This window comes from Aplidium turbinatum, chromosome 6 (genome assembly GCF_918807975.1).
Source record: "Aplidium turbinatum chromosome 6, kaAplTurb1.1, whole genome shotgun sequence".
Taxonomy (NCBI): domain Eukaryota; kingdom Metazoa; phylum Chordata; class Ascidiacea; order Aplousobranchia; family Polyclinidae; genus Aplidium; species Aplidium turbinatum.
In genome coordinates, this window is record NC_137477.1 from 30,453,230 (window position 1) to 30,475,443 (window position 22,214).

Here is a 22,214-nt window from a genome sequence, read left to right on the forward strand (position 1 = left end):
ATCTACACTGTCTTCGTCGCCATGAAGCGTCCACGTTTTGCCGTTTTCGTGCTTTGATACCCATCCACACGCCTCTTTTGCAGAGCTCCATCAGGGTGTTGACTAAGGAACAAATCTATGGCTGTGGCATAACGACTGGGAGGAATGTCTGACCCTAACTTTACAAGCGCTCGTGTGGCCTCGGTATTTTTATTGCCGACGCTAATGCGCCACTCTTGCATCTGCGTCGGCAATCACCTCCGCAATTGCCGACGCTAATTTCGAAGACTGAGAAACTCTTTTCGTAATTAGAACAAAAATATCGAAAAGTATCGAAATATCGAGTATTTTTTCAAATATCGTATCGTTTTTTTCAATATCGCCCAACACTAGCGCATGCGCAGTAAAAGCGACGTAAAGATTAAAAAAAAGGCATGGAACGGCTGTATTTACGGCACCGTAAATGCAGCCACTTCCTTGTTTCTTTGCTTTATAAGTGGGTATGATACTTTTTGAACAGACAAGCCCACACAATTTTTTAAATTTCAAAACCTCTATCATACCAACTGTTTGCTGCCAACTGTTCTTACCTAAATTTTCTTTAAATGTACTGCACTACATTTATACCAATAACGAGTAAGGTTGATGGCTTTAAAAATTAACAATACCTCAGAGTTCAAAATAGGCAGAGGCTATATTCACCCAGTTTATTCAAAGGATTTTTAACAGTTTTACAAGGAAATTTTGTCTTAAAAAGGAATTGTTGTTTTTAGCAATTTTAAAGAAAATTTTATTAATATTTCCTTTCAAAAGTTCTAAAAACGACTGGAATAATGATCAGCTGGTTTCCGTCGCCACACGCCATCCGGAACCCCTCTCATTTCCATTCTCGCCTTTCCGAGTTTCCGTCGCTTGATCTCTATTGTCGCCATTTTGGAAATTGGATGTGAGTGCAGTGAGTGAGTTAGTTCTCAAATCTTTTAGTTGAAATTAGGTAATCCGTTGATTAATAAAATGGTTGATTGATTACGGTTGAACTTGAGTAGCAATGACAAAGTTCACTGAGCTAACCTATTATGGTCATAATAATAGAGCTAGCTAGGCTGTGTATACGACATCAGTTCAGTATCATGAATAGGCCTAGTATCCTGAAGTTTTTCATCAGTCTCAGAATGGAAAAAAAGGAAAAAAAAGATAGGCTAGAGTAGAGACTGAGTTGAACAAGTTAGCGCATCAAGGAAAACCGATCTCAACACAAAATTATTGTTTTAATCGATGGATAATTTGTTACTGGACATTTACCCTTTGTATATTTTCGGTGTTAGGGATAGGTTAAAAGTCCGTGTGGGAAAGATGAGAGTGGTAATTGGTAAATGATGTCCAGGACTCCAGGTGGTAAATGTCCCAGAACCGACTAACTGAGAAGCAGTTTTTCAGCTGGACAGTGAACAAAGGAAGTAAACCATGTTATTGTAAAATATGTGCTGCTTTTGTGTGGGTGCAACCTAGTTCGTACCTTGAACCATTCGTACAGTCAGTTCGTATCCTGAAAAGATCGAGAAAAAAAATTAAAAAAAGCCGAAGTCGCTGATTGCAGTTTAATAGCACAAAGCCGAAGTTGCTGATCGGAGTTTCCCCAAACAATTTGAAACAAACTTGAGGGTTAGCGGAAACTGCGGTTAGCGGAAACTGCGGAAAAATCATACGCGCCGACTTCCGGGGGGCCGGCGCCCCCCATAAATTTATGGTTGAGGGGCAACAAAAATGGTCATTACAAGTGGTGTTTCAAAGATAAAACACTTCGCGAAAGAGATTTAGATCATTTAAACGGAATTAAAGAATGCCGAAAGTGAAAAATAGGCTACATTGCTCTTGCCAGCAAAACAGCAGCTGATCGCATTGCTTTCTCATACGGTATAATATGGATATTGCAAAACAGATCGTAGATTAACTTACGCTGCTGGAATAGTCACGTAATAACTATTCACGCAATATTAAGTAAACCAGCTAAATTAGACGCGCTATTTTCAACTAGGTTTTTCCGTTGTGAGATCAATTATGATTCAACAGAACGCATTGTTTTGTTTGCAAGGTATGAGAAGTAAATCGAAAACCGATAAAAGGTGTTTATACTGTTTAAATGGTCTTGGTCACAGATATTGCCTGCATTAACGACGTCTCTTACCGCTATTATCACCTAGCTAACCTGACAACATTGTTTTATGCGGCCGCTAATGTTTGACATCGACTTTAACGATCATCGCATGTTATGTAATTAGAACGATTATATCCTATGCGTAAAAATAAAAAAAATTGATCTCTTAAAACAGCTCTTTCTGTTGTTTTGTCTCGTCAGCTTTGCATATTGCTTAACAAGAGCATAAAGTTTAGAATTGACAAGATATCATTAAATTTGAAAGTTATGTTTGAATCACTGCTAAAAACGTATTCAAAACTTTTGCTTCGGTCGACGAAATGTCACACTCCATAATCTACGTCGGCAATGATTTTGCCGCAGCAAAAGTGCATTCATTTTGAAAACTGCTAAGCTTGTCCCGTGTATGAATTGAACCTGAGTTTTTGAGGTGAAAATCACTTGTGAACATCTCGAGTAACGTCACAGGCTATATACGGTATTCGATAAAAGACTATAAAGACTTTCGATAAAAAACAGAAGAGAAATCACTTCACCGTTGTTAACGCTTTGAAGGTAAGTAATTACCAAAACAAGCGAAACGAAGCTAATAAAACTGATACCATAGCGGGTTTCCACTCTGCTTGATATCATGATTTTTTGCGTTTTATTTCGATAACTTTACTGTTTTGATCGTTGTTATTCAGTTGCACGAAAAGAAAATGAATCGGCTTGTTTTCCAACTGTTCCAATTATGAGCTAACAATATCAAAATTTTTATGTCTAGGCGTCCTGCATGCGTAAAACTAGTCGTTTCAAGCAGCGGTTCTAATAAATTCGGTTTGCGACCTATGTGTTAATATAAACAAGACATTAAGCTTAATTAAAGACTATTTTAATTGAGTAAAATAACGTTATGGTTATGACGTCATCACCTTTCTCGCCCCCAAGGTTTTTTGAAAAGTCGGCGCCTATGGGAAAAATGTTTGCGAAAACTGCGATCAGCGAGGGTTAGGGTTAGAGCATAGATTCCTCTATGGTTACAGTAGAGTTAGCGGAAACTGCAGAAAAATGTTTGCGGAAACTGCGATCAGCAGACTTCGGTTTTGAGCTATTTTTTTTCTCGATCTTTTTAGAGGGAAAATTTTAAAATGATTGCGGAAGGATGCAACCTAGTTTGTACCATGAACAGTTCGGACCGTCAGTTCGTACCTTGAAAAGATCGAGAGAAAAAATTAAAAAAATCCGCTGATCGCAGTTTCCGCAAACATTTTTCCGCAGTTTCTGCTAGCCCTAATTCTAACCATAGAGTAATCCATGCTCTAACCCTAACCCTCGCTGATAGCAGTTTTCACAAAAATTTTTCCGTAGTTTCCGCTAACGTTTACCCTAACAATAGAGTAATCTATGCTTTAACCCTCGCTGATCGAAGTTTCCGCAATCATTTTTTTGCAGTTTCCGCTAACCGCAGTTTTCGCTTACCCTAACTCTAACCATAGAGTAATCTATGCTCTAACCCTAACCCTTGCTGATCGCAGTTTTCGCAAACATTTTTCTGCAGTTTAGCAGTTTCCGTTAACCCTAACCCTCGAGTTTGTTTCAAATTTTTTGGGGAACTCCGATCAGCGACATCGGCTTTGTGCTACAGTATTTAACTGCGATCAGCGACTTCGGCGTTTTAATTTTTTCTCTCGATCTTTTCAGGATACGAACTGACTGTACGAATAGTTCAAGGTACGAACTAGGTTGCACCCATTGCGGAAACTGCGATCAGCGACTTCGGCTTTTTTAAATTTTTTTACTTGATCTTTTCAAGGTACGAACTGACGGTCCGAACTGTTCATGGTACAAACTAGGTTACATCCTTTTTGTGTAGCCTATAGCCTACCGTACTGTTCTAATAGATTGGGTTTGGTTTTCAGGTTAAAACGTAACTTAGGTGAGATTAAATTAACTTTAAAGTTGTATTGGCACCTCTTTTAACTTAAATAACGTCTAAAATAACCTCGTCTATGAAGGAAATTTTAAAGGATTTCCGACTGATTTTCATTTCCAACTGATTTTTCAAAACAAAAAAGGAAACTGAAAAGGATTTATCAATTGTCAGAAGTGGAAGCACTGATATCTTTGCAAAACATCAAATCGTGCATACAGCCATGCATAGGCCTAATATACGTATCGCATGAATAGGCGGCAGCAATAAAACAAAAGAATTGCTAAACTCGTTTCGGAGTAATTGTTCAGTTCAGCAGGCCATAGACCTAAGAAGGGCCATAGTAAGAAGTTCTCTCTAGAGCAGCTTACTGTTCATAGTCATGACAGAAATCAAGAGCTATAGTCAAAGGGTGCCACTCCGCATTGACGAACAGCCACTAAACAACAACCAATGGAAAGTACGTACAAACAGAAAACAAAGGAAAAATTTATTGTGATATTTTGAAAAGTTTAAATCAAAACTTTTCAGAAAATTTACACCTTGGTGTTGTCATTCCAGAATTCTGAAAAGCTTTAGGTATAACAATATTGTATATTTTTAAACTTTAATTCCTGCATGATAAGTGGATTCATTACACTGTTGTGTACCAGTACTAAACTAATCAAAAGTGAGAAAAACTAACTGGTAAAGGTGATCACTGATCAGGTACTATGACACTTCCTCAAATGGGAGATCAACCTAACACAGAAAGCAATCATTAAGAAAATAAATCAATAGTTTTTTTTCAAGTTTTAGACTTGAAAAAAAACTATTGATTTATTTCAGTACTAAACTATGTTGAAACGTTACTTGAGATTGTCAAAAACATACAACCCTGCAGTCTTGAAGTTATTAGGCTACCGTACGGTACATTATGTTCATGCATCCACCTGGACCAACTTTAGATCTCAAAAAGCTGATTAGCAACAAATTTACGGTAGGTAAGCTCGAGACTTTCAATGAAAAACTACAAAACCACAGGCAATCCAAAAAACTATCCTCAAAAACAGCTACCAAAATAAGAACTAGCCCAACAACCCGCGAATGCTGAATTTTTCCAGCAACTCGGCAGCAAAACTACGGTAGCCCAAGTCCGCGAGAAAAGTGTGGAACTGGCAACTCTGGCATACACCAACTGAAAAACAATGGAAGAACAACATTCTGGAAAATTCGTTCAATTTATTTTTTTTGAACACAGCGTGATGGTTGTTTTAGTGTTTCCAATTACTAACACATAATTATTGGAAAGGTCACTCGATCGAATGTCAAGGAGCTTAACACTCCCGAAGAACACCCAAACTTTTCTGAATTCGGGAGCTTGTAAATCAATGTCATCATTCTAAATGAAATTCAATTTATTTAAAAGAAAAAAATATATATATAATACAAAACTATATTCAAATATTCAATGTGCCCTAGATAAATATGTTAGTGCCTGCTGGGGCTAAATGTATTTTAAAAGTTGCTTGTATAAAATAGATTGTATAAATATCCATAAAATATTGCATACAATATTCTACTATTGAGATTAAAATACAAAGTTATGGTTTGTAATTGTACGCAATGGCGGATCCGGAAAAACACATGACGGCACCAGAATTTAAACGACACAAAAATTCTTAGCAAACTTATCAAGGTAAATTTCGAAATCAAATTTTTTGCCTTGTTTTGGTCGCTTTTTGCGTAGCCTACTCCAATATTCTGTTTGATTATCTAAGACTTACACTTCGTACTTAACTTAATGCATCCAATTAAAATCCAGATTTCTGTAGAAGCTAGACCTACAAAGTTTGTTAAAATTGAATTTTACTTTCAAATCCATTTTTTTGTTGCACATGATTTTAATAGCACACCATGCATTGACCAGAGCCACTATATGGTGGTGTTCCAGACAATGGTTCACCTAATCAAACGTCATATAAAAAACCGTTCAAGTCTACTGAATATTACGTCATGGAAGTTGCTAGAAAATGTGCCAAAATTGCACCATCGTTCATAAGACTTGTGTCAAACCTGTTTGGACCTGTTTGGGCCTGTTTCAGTTTGAAACCTGTTTAAACAGGAAATATTACATCAGCTTTAAACACCTGTTTGAATGACTTCATAATTGTCTTTCATTATTGCGTCACAGTACTGCATATGTGAGTTTGAGATATTGCTATCTATTCTGGTCATTCGTAAAATGATTGTTTGAAAGTTGGCCGCACATTTAACTGTTGGCTTAGTGCTTGCTAGCTGGACAAAAGTTCCGTCTTTTATCCAAGTAATCTGTATCGTATTGACAGTTTTTAGTGGTGTATCGCGTTGCACCCCATTTCGATAGCCGCGGGCTAATTTTACAGGAATACACTTAAGCCTTGTTCACACTGACAGGCTTGTGCTGTGCCTTGTATTGAGCGGAGCTTTGAGCATTGTGAACGTGGGTTTACCAGAGCCACTATATACATAGTCTGGAAAGTCAATGGCAAATCTGCCTGAGGTTGTTGTTTACAGCGCCACCTAGGAGAGCTATGGTTAAATCACAGAATCTGCTTGGAAGGTATGCAAATACAGGCATATTGTCTACTATCAACGGTGAAACTGTGCATGATATTGTGGTTGCAGACTTGTTTTAAACTATTGTAGAATGTTTAGGATGTTAGTTACAGTTATTATCTAGAAAAATTCGTTTGGTTTACTTTTCTGAGGCTTAGGTTAGCATGACTACAAGTAGTTAAAAGATGATGTGAGTTTTCAAATTACTAAGGAATTGATTAGTTTATAGTTTGAAGTAGTGGTCTTTAAAGTTCATAAGTTTCAATGTACCAAGTATATACATCAGCTTACTAATTGAAGGGGTTAATTAGTAAATATTTGTGGAAGCTTTAAGCTGAAGTAGGCTTGAAATTAGTACCGTAATTGGCAGATGCTACTAAGCCAGCATCATTTCCTAAAACATTGATTAATCGATTAATTCAGTTGACAGTTATTTTAAAAAAGTCTATAAAGTTGTTTTAATTTAGTGATACAACAAAACGGTGATAGGTTTCAATCTGTGATACTCAAAATAGCCACTCCCAAAAATAATTTATAAACAAAGAGCATTTGCAAGACAAATTTGACTACCGGTAAGTATGTAGGTTCAATAATTTAAAGCAACAATGCCACAAAGGTTAACAGTCCTGAGATTTAACTTAAAACTAATTAGGCTGAAGGAAGATACAGCAGAATCAGATACCGTAACTTCTTCCCATATTTGGGGAACCTGGTTTGCGACATAGCATCTTAATTGGTTATGTATTATACAGATTGGAAATTTGTTTGAATGGACCAGTTAAGGCAGTTATGCTGACAAAGGTTATGTTTTGTTTATTTCCTTTGTGTTGTAATTTTCTATTTTTTATTATCTTTAAGCATGCCACTTTTTGTAGGTCAATCAGTCTACTTTGAGACTACTACCAAACACTGGTTTAATGCAGTAACCAGTTAACCACTACTTTGCTTTGTATCATATCATTTTCTTTTCGCCCTTTTTCACATCACAGAAAACATAGCTTATGATTGCTTGAGGTTTCAGTGGCATGGCTGAAGTTTTTCTTGTTGAAGTGGCTACCGTTACTAATCGCTTGTTATCTGCTTGACATATGTTACAAACAACCTATATCGTAACTTGTCAAAATCAGCAACTTGGCAGTTTATTTTAAATATGTGAATTAGTTGAAAAATTGCCCATTCTTATGGTTAGTTTTCTAGGCTACACCCAACAAGTTTATTCTAACTTGCCATTGAATATTTATTGTTTGTCAGTTTGCACTACAGATGTACTGGAAAAAACTTGTTTGTTTACTGCTGCCAAAAAATGTAGTTCTGTATGCAGTCTCCTTCCTTCTTTCACTTAATATATTTTGCACCAAAATGAAGGAGTGCATTTGACATGGCACATTTGTATATCATATACTATGAGTTCTTATTCACTAACCATAGTTAATTTTGAACCAATTCCACTAAACATAAGCTTGCGCCAATGGTCGTAAGCACATAATCAAAATATCTATGTTTGAATTAGACACTGGTGGTGGGCTAAGAAATACAGCAGTTCTATATTTGGGATATGTTGCATTTTAGCATGTTACTTGTGGGCCTGTCACTCCTGATATAGAAAACAATTTATATGCTTAATACAAATAGAGAATGTTCCTAAATACAGTGTATATTTGTTGCAATGCAGCAATAAGTGGACAAAAAGGTTTACAATTATACAATTCTTAAAAGTCATTAAAATGTTGTCACAATGCTGGGAAGCTCTTCAAGACATGAGTGAAGAAGATCTTATATTTTTCGATGAGGTATGTTGAGATAGACTTGTTTACATGCAAAATACTATTCAATCAAATATAGTTATTACTATCTAAATCCTTGACAGCCTGTTTCACCCAAAAGGAGGATCATCAGAAGGTCGTTAAATTCAACTAAAAGTTATTACTTAATATTAATAGTTCTGATTGAAAAAGGACCTTCTGATGATCCTCCTTTTAGGTGAAACAGGCTGTCAAGGATATATTTGATTTAATTCGCCCTGCTTTGCTTGGCATCGAGCACCTTTTGTAGTATTAATAGTTTTCATTGTTCAAAATGCTATTCATATATCTCACTAAGTCTTTTTGTTTAAGACTCCTATTATCAATATAAAAAATTGGAAGTCTAGCCAATGAAATAAACTTAACTGCTTCAGGGTTGGCTTCCAGGATTAAAAAAATTAGCTTTCAAAAGTATAATATGCAATATACTACACCATTATTAGGGTGCTACTTTGGAAGTGCATTAATTCAATAATTCCGTAGCTATATTTTCATTTTGAAAGATTTATTTACTTGCATATGAACATATTGGATTAATTTCTACCTGTATGACAACTACAATTTAAGATGTGTTCATTTTTACACCAGCATGAAGAGAAGTCACATCATCAAAATGTCACACCAATCACCATAGAAATTGTCAGATAAAAATCAAGTTTTCTGTTAATGCTATAGCGATTGAACGTAACTTATGTTACAAATATGCATTACATTACTTGTATGCTAAAGAACAATCACATGGTCACCTAAGTTCTGACAGAATAATGGCACTTGATGAATATGGTGCATAACTGAATTTATTTATGATCAATCTTCTGTCTTCCAGCATCGTGATCGTGCTCTCCAGCCTGGAACTTGTGGTTAATATTTGTGTAGTACCGATAGCTGCTACTCGTTCTCTGTGTGGTGTTGTATTTCGTTTTCTTTGTGTGTTTGTATCCTATGGACCAATTCTACTTGTGTCTGAAACAAAATCCAAATAAATAAATATTTGTATTTTACAGTCAAATGAAGATTTGGAAGGTGGAAATTCGCCTATAACGGTCGAAATTCTCTTCGAAAAGCGTGGTCATTACGCCGAAATATTGTCCAATGAAATTGACAACCTTAATCTACCATATCATGACTATTGTGAACAAAACTTATTGCCGGACTTGGAGGAGCTTCATGGGCTTTCGAAAAAACAAATGCTGCAAAAATATTGTGATATACTGCAAAAAAAATATGGGAGTGAAGAGATACCCGAAGGGCATATTAAACAAATTATTGTTCGTGTTATCCCAAGAGTTATTTGTGATGCACACCCGCCCACGCGGGGTAAAGAAAATCAAAACGATGCAGTGAGTGAAGAAGACAAAAGCATCATTACTTACCTCAGTGGTGCCATCATCAAATGGGGTCTGAAAAAATTCAAGGGTCAAGAATACGATTGGTGCAAGAGTCAGGTTTCACATAACGGCACGTTGCCAATGTGTTATGTGAGATATGGGAAAGGGCTCATTTCTCCCTGTTCAAAATTTGTTGAACTTATGATCATGTGCGAAATAGAGTTTCGAAGACAACGAAGTATGCGAAAAATTTCTGTGCAATGCATACAGCAATCTATTCATTGGAAAACCCTCTACGAAGGCGCGTCTGAAGAACTCATAAAAAAAATTCTGGAAAGATACGTGCGTATGAGGAGTCACATTTTTTGCCACTACAAGAAGACTTCTTACACCAGAAACAAAACAGCAAGACTATCGCACAAGCCGAACAGTGCACTACGTAGCACTCTGAAAACTATACACAATTCCAAAAGCAAACATTGAGACAATTAACAATTCTACACCACAATAAACATTTCCAAGAGTGTTTAAGTGAGTGTATAATCTAGCCTAAATATTTAATTACTACTGCTTTTACTGATTAACTACTTAATCAAAGACATGGATGCCCTACGGGAGATGGTTGGTGGACTATCTGCTTCAATCAAAAACATTGAAGCCAAACAAGACAACATCGAAGCTAAGTATTCTAAAACAGCTGATTACACCGATACTAACACACAGCCTGAAACAAGTGATCACTCCTTTGAAAAATATGTTTTGGACATTTTGAACTACTACCTAAGAATGCAACTCACTCCGATAGATATAAGTATAATGCATGCTCTCCCTAAAGCTTCCAATGGTAAACGACCCATCATAATAAAATTTGTCCGACGAACTGTAAGAAATCCTGTGTTCCAGCAAAAGAAAAACTTTGCTGGATCATCTGTGGCGTTGACGGAGTCCCTCACTAAGCGGAGAGTTCGACTCGTCAATGATGCAAAACAGAAATTTGGAAAAAGAAATGTGTGGACAATCAATGGCAACATTTTTGTATTTATTAATTCACGGACACACATAATCAAATCCTCAGAAGACATCCTTAAGTTAAGTACTGATTAATTAATCTTTTGGGATAGGCCTATAATAGCCTATCTAATTTGTTAAAACTTCTGATGTGTATAATTTTAACCAATGTATAGGCTAGATTGTCACTCTCCTGTTGGACACTTCCTTGTTACTTGTCTCCTCACTATGCATATCAACATTCGCTCCCTGCTAAATCCAAACAACTCTTCTAAATTGCAAGCTCTTACAGCATCTTTGTCCTACAAGCCCCATATAATTTCAATAAATGAAACATGGCTGAAGGAAAATCAATATGGAAATTTTAACAACGTAGAAAGTCTTTGTTGCATTCTTGTGAAGATTTTCGTGGAAATCCGAAATTACTTACAAAAGATTAGGCTTACCTAACAATAATATCGATTGCTTGTGCTGTACTTTTATGTTTGTAGATATTAACAGCAAACGCAATACTCCATAGTCAACACGACACGTCGCAAAAGGGGATGAGAGCTTCATCAACACCATCAGGACATCATCATCTACCAGCTCATCCATTCCATCACCCACCAGGACAAGAAACAATAACTTAAACTGGATATCAAACCTCAATCGTCTTAGGCTACTGTGTGATGTGCAGTCTGACCATAGAAAGAGGTCAACACCTGCTCTCCTGGGCCACATTGAAACGGGCTTTTGCCTGAGGATGGGTTTCTTTTATGTCCGGTTTTCTTTCTCCATCCTATTATTATTACTATGACTGCTCATCCACATCAATATTGGAACTGGCAAATTCAATCCACAACACTTTTCATAAGGCTGTCATTCATTACTACATGTGTGCTTCTCTCTGTTTTTGTTTTAATGTTTGCTATTTGTTTTTTGGGTTTTGTGGCCGTGCTAACTACTGATATATAGCCTACTACATATTTTTTAATTCAGGCACGTTTTAAACCTTTCAAGGTTTTGCCACCTTCTCCCGTTCGTTAACGTGCTGGTAGGTTTATATCGATTTCTGTAGTTAGTATCTTTTCGTCCCGGACGCGTTAATGACGAAAAATAAAATGATTGAAGGAGATTCCTGTTGTATTTTGTTATCTGTTTTTTATTTGTGCAATGAATATTAGGGTGTTTCATTTTTTCACCATTTCTGAAATTCAAAATGCCTGGGGTCCCATCTGGTGGTATTTGGGGAAAAAAGTGGTGAAAAAATGAAACACCCTAATGAATATCGTAGTATACTTTTCAAGCTGATTTCTTAGGACATTACTTTACCAAATACGATAAGGGTTTGTATTAGCACCGTCCTTAACTTAAATAGGCAAAAAGTACAGAAGAGTACACAGTAGATACAGGCTACAGTGCTAAATTCAATCGCTTGTAGTCTCGAGTAAAGCGCGCAGTATGCCGGAGTGGTTAGTCTAATGTTCACTCTCGACATTAGATCCCTTCACTGAAGAATGCTTTACAATATCTAAAGTGTTGGCGGTACTGCTGAACATTCGAACTGTAGGCGCAGAATTACGTGCAACTCTTTGACGTTGATGACCGAAGTAACGTTCAAGAGGATCCTGATTTATTCTTCTTGCAAGTACATACTCTGCGCCCGCAGCAAGCGTTTCTCTAATTATCGCCGGTAAGGACAGGGAGGATACGAGAAGAGCATCTTCTGAAGCTTTGCTTAGTAGCATCTTTTCTCTATTGACTTCCCCAACTAAAGGACGTGCTTCTGCACTCGCCCTCCAGTTTTGTAGATATGCAACAAAATCTTGTTCCAACCAGGTCAAACGAGAATCTGTGAGTTCATGGTAGACCATTCGGGAACGTTTAAAACTCTTGCTTTGAAATCCTTTAAAAAATAGAGAAATGTTATGGCGTTTGCAAAGTAACAACAACCTAACTTTCATTAATTCATCAAAACAATGAGTTACCTCCATTCATGCAGTCAAACCACTTGTCAATGTGAAGAACAAATTCCGCAAGGGCTGTGTATCCTCTTTGTTTCAATGCCATTCCTGAATGTTAATTATATGCATTAGTGCGCCGATGCAACAAAAATTAGAATTAATGCAGTTTCATGATGTAGCATCCTGCTTACCAACAGTCATTGACATGGTTTGTGCAGCAATGGCAACATTCATTTTCTCCCAACTGGTAGGATTGACATGTGCTTCTGTGAGTTTGTGGTACACCCGAAGTTCACCTCTTGCAAAATCTTCCTAAAATTAATACTTCAATAATAAGCGAAAGCTGCAAACTCAGTGGTAGTGTATTTAAGTGGGAAGACATTTACGAAAAACGATTACAACGGAAAAACTTACACGAACTATATCGTGTATGGGCTGCATGTAAATATCACCATCATTCCATAAGTTCTTTTTGGGATTGAATAAATTATTTCTGCAAGTCTTCAATGTGTGAGGAGGGTCCGGAACGAAATATATCCACCTGAACAATCAGCATATATCGCGATATTGCATACTATAGTGCAGTATCCTACATGGTCAACAATCATTGCCGGTGTAGTGTGTTCAATCGTGTATTTCTTTAACATAGCGTAACTAAGCATGCTGCCAATGTAACCATTGCAGCCTATACATACAGTGTATGATTACTGATCACTTGATTACATATATACATCTAAGTAAAAAACAATGAAAACTATTAATACTACAAAAAGTGCTCAATGCCAAGCAAAAAGGCAAAGCAGAGCGAATTAAATCAAATGTAGTTATTACTATCTGAAGCCTTTACAAATTGTTTCACCTAACGGATCATCAGAAGGTCTGCAAAAAACATGTAAACAGTAAAGAATCGATAATTCTGAAGAGATATTAAAAAAAAAAAAACGTTTTTTTTGCAGATTAAATTACAGTTGTAATATTTAACATCTCCTCAGGAAGTACAGGTTTAGAGATTTTTTTTGGCAGATTAAATTACAGTTGTAATATTTAACATCTCCTCAGGAAGTACAGGTTTAGAGATTTTTTTTGGCAGATTAAATTACAGTTGTAATATTTAATATCTCTTCAGAATTATCGATTCTTTACTGTTTACATGTTTTTTGCATACCTTCTGATGATCCGTTAGGTGAAACAATTTGTAAAGGCTTCAGATAGTAATAACTACATTTGATCTAAGTAAAAAACTGTACTTGCCTGGATACATCAACAGGATTTCGCATTCGATATGGAATTGCATCATCTACGCTGCTGGCCAGCATTTTCATCACAGTGCGATTGGAAGCAAGCCCATCAACTAAATATAGTTAACCATATTTGTGAAGAGTAACAGCAAAGTAATTATTTGTATGAAGCGCTACTGCATAAATATCTACTTACATACAATTCCACATATTGTACAAGAAGTTTGAAGCTGAATGTTTACTAAAAGGTCAGCTAGTACAGTCATTAATTCTGCGTAGTCAAGGTTTTTAGTCGGGTAGTATGCCACAACACCATCTAAGTTGTTGTTGGTGATTCCTACAAAAGAAAATGAAAAAATTCATTTAAAACATATTTTTAAATTAATTTTTTCTAATATTTTTAAATTAACTTTTTCAATACTAAAGCAGTTAGCATTTCATAAACATATTGAATATACACAACTTGTCTGTAAGTCAGAAAAGTGAGATTTTTAGTCATGGCATATTCGATGCATCATCTATTGCCGATTATTAAAAAGCTTAAATTGTCTATACACTATGCAATAGCAGTCACCTCTTAGAAAAAATGCTAGCATGTGAGAAGCAACATCATCACACGACTTTGAAAGACTTGTAAGAGTTTCATCACCAAAATCCACGTATCCTATTATTTGACCAGTTGCTGAACAAAACGCAATGTCTTCTGGAATTGCAGGTGTATTGTTAATAAAACAAATTGTACACTATACAGTGCACTACTAGCTTATTGTGGAGAATTAATGATAGGTTACTATTTAGAAGACTCAAAGGAAGAATATGTTGAAGCTAAACATTTCAATGGAATGTTAAAAAAGCTACTTGTCATACCCAACCTGTAATAGTCATTTCATCAAATGCTAGCACAGCCTTTCGGTCACACTCCTTCTGAGATCGTGCAACCGCACTTGATATTCGTGAAATAACAGAAGCCTGAAGTCCGCTTGTGTTACCGCCACTTTTATGGCGTTCTCCTCTTAACATTCTTGGCGAAGGCAATGTTAATACTTTTTGCATCATGTTGTAAGCAGCAGGAGACTTTGCATACAATTTGAGGCAATATCTAAATAAATCATGCGTACAAAAAGCACAGAATCAAAAAAGGTACAGATGCCCACATTCATGACTGTTTGTGTTGTCTTAAATCGTGTGTAATAGCAAAAAAGAATTATTTAAAATATGCAATTGCTGGCATTAAGCTGTATTACCTTTATAATGGTAATTATGTCGCTGAAAAACTGCAATATATTAGTTACTTGAAATGTTCATTAAATGTCACATGCATAGGCGCCGACTTTTATTTTTGCACGGGGTGGCGGATAGCACAATATGGCAACTTAAAAACTTTCAAGCGTGGCCACCCCGTAACCCCGTAAGTCGGCGCCAGTGGTCACATGCTTACCGAATAACAGAAGGTGGATAACGGTGACTGTATTTGCTATCACTTGACTGTAGTTTATGTTGAACAGACCACCATTCTTTTAAAAAGTTTTGATCTTCAGCATTTGCACTATCTTTCACATGTTGCAATATACCAGCTATGCTGTCACTGACCTCCATTCCTTTACTGAAAAATGCTCTTTCAAGTTCCATGATTCTACAACATTTCAGCAAGATAGAAGCATATCAATTGCAGAGTCTTCATTCATAAACACATTTATGGCTATTGGCTTGACATTAAGTCAACCATTCCATAATTTGGATTGTTTATATTCACACTAAGCAATTAATTATAAATGCCATTAAACAGTAAAGGTTAAGTGCACTTACCTTTCGCGATGTGCAGAGATGGTAGCATGAACTCGTTTTGGGTTAGCTGTAGATATTGGGCTGAATTTAGGTAAAGGCACATTTTGAACTACACATAAACGACGCTGCTGGCGTTTAAACGTTTCGTTCTGTTTGACATGCAATTTCATGCACTCATCACAAACTTGTGATTGTTCAGATACTATAACTTGACACTTCTTACTTGTATATCTGAAAAAAGATTAAATATGATAGAAGTGGCATCAAAGTGTCTTTATCGTACAATTAATGTTCAACATGTGTAATAACAATATCAACCAGAAAATATAAGTATCAATAGGATGCATCAAAATTCGACCTTACACTGCACTTAGTGTGCTAACCTTATCTTAATAGCATCTTCAAGTGGAGATCGTGTACAGCAACTAGATTGCAGCCATTCAGAGGAGTTTAATACTATGTCGTATCCGCAGCAGACGCTTTTCAGCTCTAAAAACTCGAGCACTTTCAAGAATGGGCACTCCATAGATGCAATATCACTTGCAAGTAATGCAGCATATTGCCCTTGAACAGCACATGAATAAAATATGTCATTATCTTCTGTTTCTTTCATAAGAAGACTGACATCAGGCATGTTGTGATTATCATCCTCCTTATAAAAAGTAAAATGCACCTTCTTTTGCCCAAGTTCATACATTCTCCATTTTGAACTTTTCAAATTTGCTTGAAATTCCCTAATAATTTTTTCAACAGATAACTGTCTTTCTTCATAAACCTTTTCTTGCACGGAAACTTCAGTTGGCTCTGTTGGAACATGCTTAATAATGTTCCTTCTTTTCTTCATGGCCTTTGAAGGAACATACTTTTTCGGGAGATGCAATGTTGGCAAGACACCATGTTTCAGATAACTTTTTGTTAAAGTTTGCCGAATATCATCTGGAGTGAAATGTTTTTGACATATATATGCCTTGCCAGCAAATACCTTCTTTTTAAACATTCGTTCTCCTCTATATGAGAAAAGAATCTGGAAATCAATGGTACCATGAATAACATTTAGCAATGCAAGTTACTATTAGCACACGTGTTCAATTGTTTATCACTAATTAACTACGTAATAAATAGGGATACCAGAAGAGTGCATCTTCTCAATGTATAAGTACCAGTAACAGCAAGCACCATATGCTTATTGCTTAAATTTAAAAAAAAACATAATGTGTGTGGCACATTACGTGATCACTAGAGATTTTAAGCTCTTAATTTATACCAATGTCAACCATCATGACATACAACATAAAATTACACTATTTTATTGTGTTGATCTTACCTGATGAAACTGTTTTGCCCACTGTGCTGTTGAAACAGCAAACCTTTTCCTTTCACCACTTGGAACTTTGTACAGACAAAATCCCATATTTGTAGTGCTGTTACATTGTGGTAAACAGCAGTTCGTTCCACCACATTTACGCTTAACTTGCGACATTATAATATCAAACTAACTAATCACAAGTAAGATAATTCATCATCCTAAATAGCATACAGCATTTGATTATGAACTGTATATAATGCTAATACCAACAAAGTATAATAGTTAACAAAGGTTAACCGGTTACTGCATTAAACCAGTGTCTGCTAGTAGTCTCAAAGTACGGTAGACTAATTGACCTACAAAAAGTGGCATGCTTAAGATAATAAAAAATTACAACACAAAGGAAATAAACAAAACATAACCTTTGTCAGCATAACTGCCTTAACTGGTCCATTCAATCAAATTTCCAGTCTGTACATAACCAATTAAGATGCTATGTCGCAAACCAGGTTTCCCAAATATAATGGAAGAAGTTACGGTATCTGATTCTGCTGCATCTTCCTTCAGCCTAACTAGTTTTAAGTTAAATCTCAGGACTTTTAACCTTTGTGAGATTGTAGCTTTAAATTACTGAACCTACATACTTACCGGTAGTCAAATTTGTCTTGCAAATGCTCTTTGTTTATAAATTATTTTTGGGAGTGGCTATTTTGAGTATCACAGATTGAAACCTATCACCGTTTTGTTGTATCACTAAATTAAAACAACTTTATAGACTTTTTTAAAATAACTGTCAACTGAATTAATCGATCAATCAATGTTTTTGGAAATGATGCTGGCTAAGTAGCATCTGCCAATTACGGTACTAATTTCAAGCCTACTTCAGCTTAAAGCTTCCACAAATATTTAGTAATTAAACCTTTCAATTAGTAAGCTGATGTATATACTTGGTACATTGAAACTTATAAACTTTGTAGACCACTACTTCAAACTATAAACTAATCAATTCCTTAGTAATTTGAAAACTCACATCATCTTGTAACTACTTGTAGTCATGCTAACCTAAGCCTCAGAAAAGTAGACCAAACGAATTTTTCTACATAAAAACTGTAACTAACATCCTAAACATTCTACAATAGTTAAAAACAAGTCTGCAACCACAATATCATGCACAGTTTCACCGTTGATAGTAGACAATATGCCTGTATTTGCATACCTTCCAAGCAGATTCTGTGATTTAACCATAGCTCTCCTAGGTGGCGCTGTAAACAACAACCTCAAAACATGACTTTCCAGACTATGTATATAGTGACTCTGGGTTTACATTGTATGTACCAGACAAGGCTCCAGATCCCGACAAGCGGGTGTTGCTAGTGGAAACCGTCACGCTTGACTGATATACTGAAGCGCGGGAAAGCGATTGACTGAAATATTGCCAATGCTTGCAAGAAGCCCTACACCAGTTTAAAGTTCAGTTCAGTTGTTTTTTATTAACTAAACTAACCGAAATAAGTGATTTCTACTTTCGTGTCGTAATGAATCGCAATAGAGCGAAAGGTTTAGTTCTTCTGATGTGGCTACGTCGAAGAAGAAAGAATAAGCAAAGAAGAATGCGAAAATGGTGGGTGCATCCTATCCTTCAACGAAGAAATGAACTGGGTGAGTAGGCTATTTGGGCTAGCTTACCAGCGGCGTAGCTAGGGAATGTTCCGCCCGGGGCGGATTCAGATTTTACCGCCCCTTCAAGAAAAAGCATGTGAAAATAAAATGCGTTTTTTTATCCGGCTCGTGGCCTGTAAAAGTGAGGGTGCTGTCAGTGAGATTTCCCTGCGAACGTTCCGGCGGGGGTCTGGGGGGCCTCCCCCAAAAAAATTTGAAAAATTACACTGAATTTGGTGCATTCTGAGCGCTTTTCCAGCAAAAATTGCAATCAAAATAATCAAGATTAATGTATTGATTACCTTCACAAAGAGTTTTAACAGACATAAATTTCCATAATTAAGGTGCAACAAATAGATTTTATATAACAACAAGTCTCAAATACAGGTAGAGTAGATGTGACCCCGACTTGACATGGCGTCGATGGGGTCATGAAACTATTGTAGAGACTAAGTTAATTTAGTCAGTTTGCAATAAAAAAAGACCTTGTAGTTTCAAGACATTTGCAATAGATAATTTCATTTTCTTAATTGACTTAAAGTGAATTTATTCTATGTTTTGAACGTTGCCATTCTGTTTGCTTTTATTTTTCGTGTGCTTTTGCATTATCAACAACAAAAAAACGTCCTGTCTGAAAGTAGGCTACCGCCCCTAGACGTTCCGCCCCCACCCCCCCTAGCTACGCCACTGTATCTTACTGCAAACTTTCGCCGAATGATGGATCAAATGCATGCTAATTCCATGTTATTCAGGAGAATATCATCGTCTGGTACAAGAAATGCGACTAGAAAGGGAAAGTGCGTTTCATACGTATTTCAGGATGACACCCAGCCAATTTGATACATTGTTGGCCAAAGTCGGCCCGAAGATTTCGAAATTAGATACGCAGCTACGGAAGTCTATATCTGCTGGGGAACGACTTGCGATGACTTTACGGTAAGAATAACATTTCTTTAAAGCGTAGGCCTATGAGACAGAGATCAATTATGAAGCAAATAAACAGGAGTTTTCTACTTATGCTAACTTGAGGAGCAGGGGCGTTGACAAGGGGGTTCTAGGTGGTACTTTTGGACCCAGAATATTTAGGGGGCCAGGATTAAAAAGATTCCCAGCGACTTCAAACATTATCAAGATCTTACCAATAATCAGATTTAAAGGAATTGTCATCGGAGGGTAAAACAACCACTTCAGTTCTCTGGTGGGAAAATAGCCACTTCAGCCACAGCACATCAATAAAAGTTTGTACACAACCTTTGCACTCATAGCATTATCGATGAAGGGGGCCCGAAAGTACATTGGTACCGGGCCCGAGAAATCCTGTGAACGGCCCTGTTGAGGAGTGTCCACCGACAATAAAAATGCTTATTAGTTTTTTGTGTTACAGATACCTTGCTACCGGAGACTCCTACACAACAATAGCGGCATCGTACAGAACTTCGAAATCTCTTTTAAGCGCGGTTATCCCGGAAACGTGCGGTGCAATATGGGAAGAGATGTGCAACGATGTTATGCCGCAACCTCAAACTGACGACTGGACAAAAATTGCCGATGACTATAACAAGTTCTGGCAGTTTCCAAACTGCGTTGGTAGTGTGGATGGCAAACATGTCACCCTTCAGGCCCCTGTTAACTCCGGATCTCTGTTCTTCAACTACAAGCGCAGTTTCAGCATTGTTCTCTTGGCCGTAGTGGATGCGCAATACAATTTTGTGTGTGTTGATGTGGGAGCGTATGGAAGTCAATCTGATGGAAGCGTTTTGTCCAATTCTGTGTTTGGGTCTAGACTTGCCAGCTCAAATTTGGGCCTACCTTCTTCTCGTGTACTGCCAAACACTACCAAACGACTTCCATTCGTCTATGTGGGTGACGAAGCGTTTCCACTGAAAGAGAACCTGATGCGACCGTACCCCGGAAAAAATTTGGAGTTCCGCAAGCGCATATTTAACTACCGCTTATCTAGAGCGCGTAGGATCGTAGAGAATGCGTTTGGCATTCTCTCAACAAAGTGGCGAGTATTTAGGCGCCCAATTGGAATTGCACCCGAACGAGTTGATGCAGTGGTCAAAGCGTGTTGCTGCTTGCATAATTTCTTGCGTCACACCAACACTTACTGCAACGAACAAGACTTCGATCGAGAAGACCGGATGGGAAGAATTACCCCCGGAAGATGGAGGGAAAGTGGTCCTTCTTCATTGCAAGACCTAGACAGGTCTGGCAGAAGAGGCACGACAGCTGCTGCAGCAATAAGAGAAGTCTACGCAGATTATTTCGTGAATGAGGGGGCGGTTGCGTGGCAAACAGACATCGTAAACAGATGCTCAGCTTAACCCGTTAAGTGCGTAATTAATTTTTCGAAGCTCTTCTTACTGTGCGTATTTAATTTGATCACTCGCAGTATTTTTCGTCGCTTATTGCTTGCTAGGATATTGGGGAACCCCCATGACGCAGTACAATACGCTTTTGTTCAATTTCCTTTTGTGTCTATTGCTTTACTTTTCATCGACAGTTGCAGAGAAGTCTCCGGCTGGACTATTGTTTTCTTGTGTAATCGCATTACTCTCAAGTGATTATTCTTTTCACCATTGTGACATTATTCAAGTAGTTGTTTATTATGAAGAAAAAAATACATCAGTTCACAGAACAGATTAATTTCTAAGCATTTATAGGACACTGAGCAAAGCACACGTAAGTTTAGTTTGGAAATATTCAAACTGTATCATTTTCTGACGCTTACAGTTCTAACATTAGCAGCAACACAAAATCCTATTGTTTTGTTAACTATACTTTACAAAATATGTTTTCGAACACAAAATATTTCTGAAACTGCCAGCAACATTACATCGCCAAGAAAGTTTTAACGGTTTTGGGGTATTTTGATGCCGCTGAATTCGAAAATGATTTTGGTTTTAAGAATTGCCTCCAGTTTTTGAGATGTTTCATGGTTTTGCTCCAAAAAGTGAGTCATTCCATATCAAAACAGTCAATATGAAGATATGTTGTATATATATGGTACCCCTCAGATTTGGCTGAAAGTTGTCATACTATGCCTCAGGCTACCACACGAAAGAATCCCCAGTTTAAGATCAATATCTTAAACGGTTTTTCCATGGCGGCCATTTGAATTTCGGGCGCTACCCTCGTTTTTGACTTGTGGGGTAGCGAATAGCAATTTCAGCCATTTTCAGAACCCCATAACTTTTATTGTTGTGGTAGAAGACTAGAAATTGCTGTGCTAGTTCATTATAAACTATACTACACAATTAAATAGTAAAAAACAAGATGGGTTATCAAAATCCTGTTTTTTTGGCCCTTTTAAGTGTTCTTTTTTCAATTTTCAAATGCTTCTACCACCCAAACCAATCAAAATATTTCTCTAAAACCTAATTATTAGTAATATTTGGAAACTTTTCTTCTGACAACTTCAACTTGAGAGTTGTGGTGCCATTAACAGAAATCTTATGGGGGTCTAAAACCTTATCAAGCAGAAATGGCCCATTTTTACTCCTACATTTAGAGCCC

General features: G+C 36.9%; 2 protein-coding genes across 2 annotated transcripts; one reads left to right on the top strand and one right to left on the bottom strand.

Moving 5' to 3' along the window:
• The first annotated feature begins 8,299 nt into the window (after nt 1-8,299).
• LOC145772045 (uncharacterized) lies at nt 8,300-11,878 on the top strand. Its single transcript, XM_082583854.1, has 3 exons — nt 8,300-8,413; nt 9,430-10,284; nt 10,657-11,878. The coding sequence occupies exons 1-2, from the start codon at nt 8,348-8,350 to the stop codon at nt 10,234-10,236; spliced, it is 873 nt and encodes a 290-aa protein (XP_082439980.1). The 5' UTR covers nt 8,300-8,347; the 3' UTR covers nt 10,237-10,284; nt 10,657-11,878.
• Nucleotides 11,625-17,217, bottom strand: LOC145772044 (uncharacterized). Its single transcript, XM_082583853.1, has 12 exons — nt 17,055-17,217; nt 16,114-16,754; nt 15,752-15,961; nt 15,384-15,578; nt 14,818-15,044; nt 14,520-14,648; nt 14,142-14,282; nt 13,959-14,058; nt 13,122-13,248; nt 12,899-13,019; nt 12,732-12,815; nt 11,625-12,649 (listed from the first exon to the last, which is right to left on the bottom strand). The coding sequence occupies exons 1-12, from the start codon at nt 17,208-17,210 to the stop codon at nt 12,222-12,224; spliced, it is 2,559 nt and encodes an 852-aa protein (XP_082439979.1). The 5' UTR covers nt 17,211-17,217; the 3' UTR covers nt 11,625-12,221.
• Nucleotides 17,218-22,214: the final 4,997 nt, after the last annotated feature.

Excerpts from the sequence above, each read along its gene's own strand:
- LOC145772044 (XM_082583853.1), bottom strand. The coding sequence starts at position 17,210 with ATGTCGCAAGTTAAGCGTAAATGTGGTGGAACGAACTGCTGTTTACCA. Across the intron at positions 14,649-14,817 it reads TGATGAAATGACTATTACAG|AAGACATTGCGTTTTGTTCA; the intron begins GTTGGGTATGAC and ends CTGCAATTCCAG. Across the intron at positions 14,283-14,519 it reads GCTAGCATTTTTTCTAAGAG|GAATCACCAACAACAACTTA; the intron begins GTGACTGCTATT and ends TTTCTTTTGTAG.
- LOC145772045 (XM_082583854.1), top strand. The coding sequence starts at position 8,348 with ATGTTGTCACAATGCTGGGAAGCTCTTCAAGACATGAGTGAAGAAGAT. Across the intron at positions 8,414-9,429 it reads ATCTTATATTTTTCGATGAG|TCAAATGAAGATTTGGAAGG; the intron begins GTATGTTGAGAT and ends TGTATTTTACAG.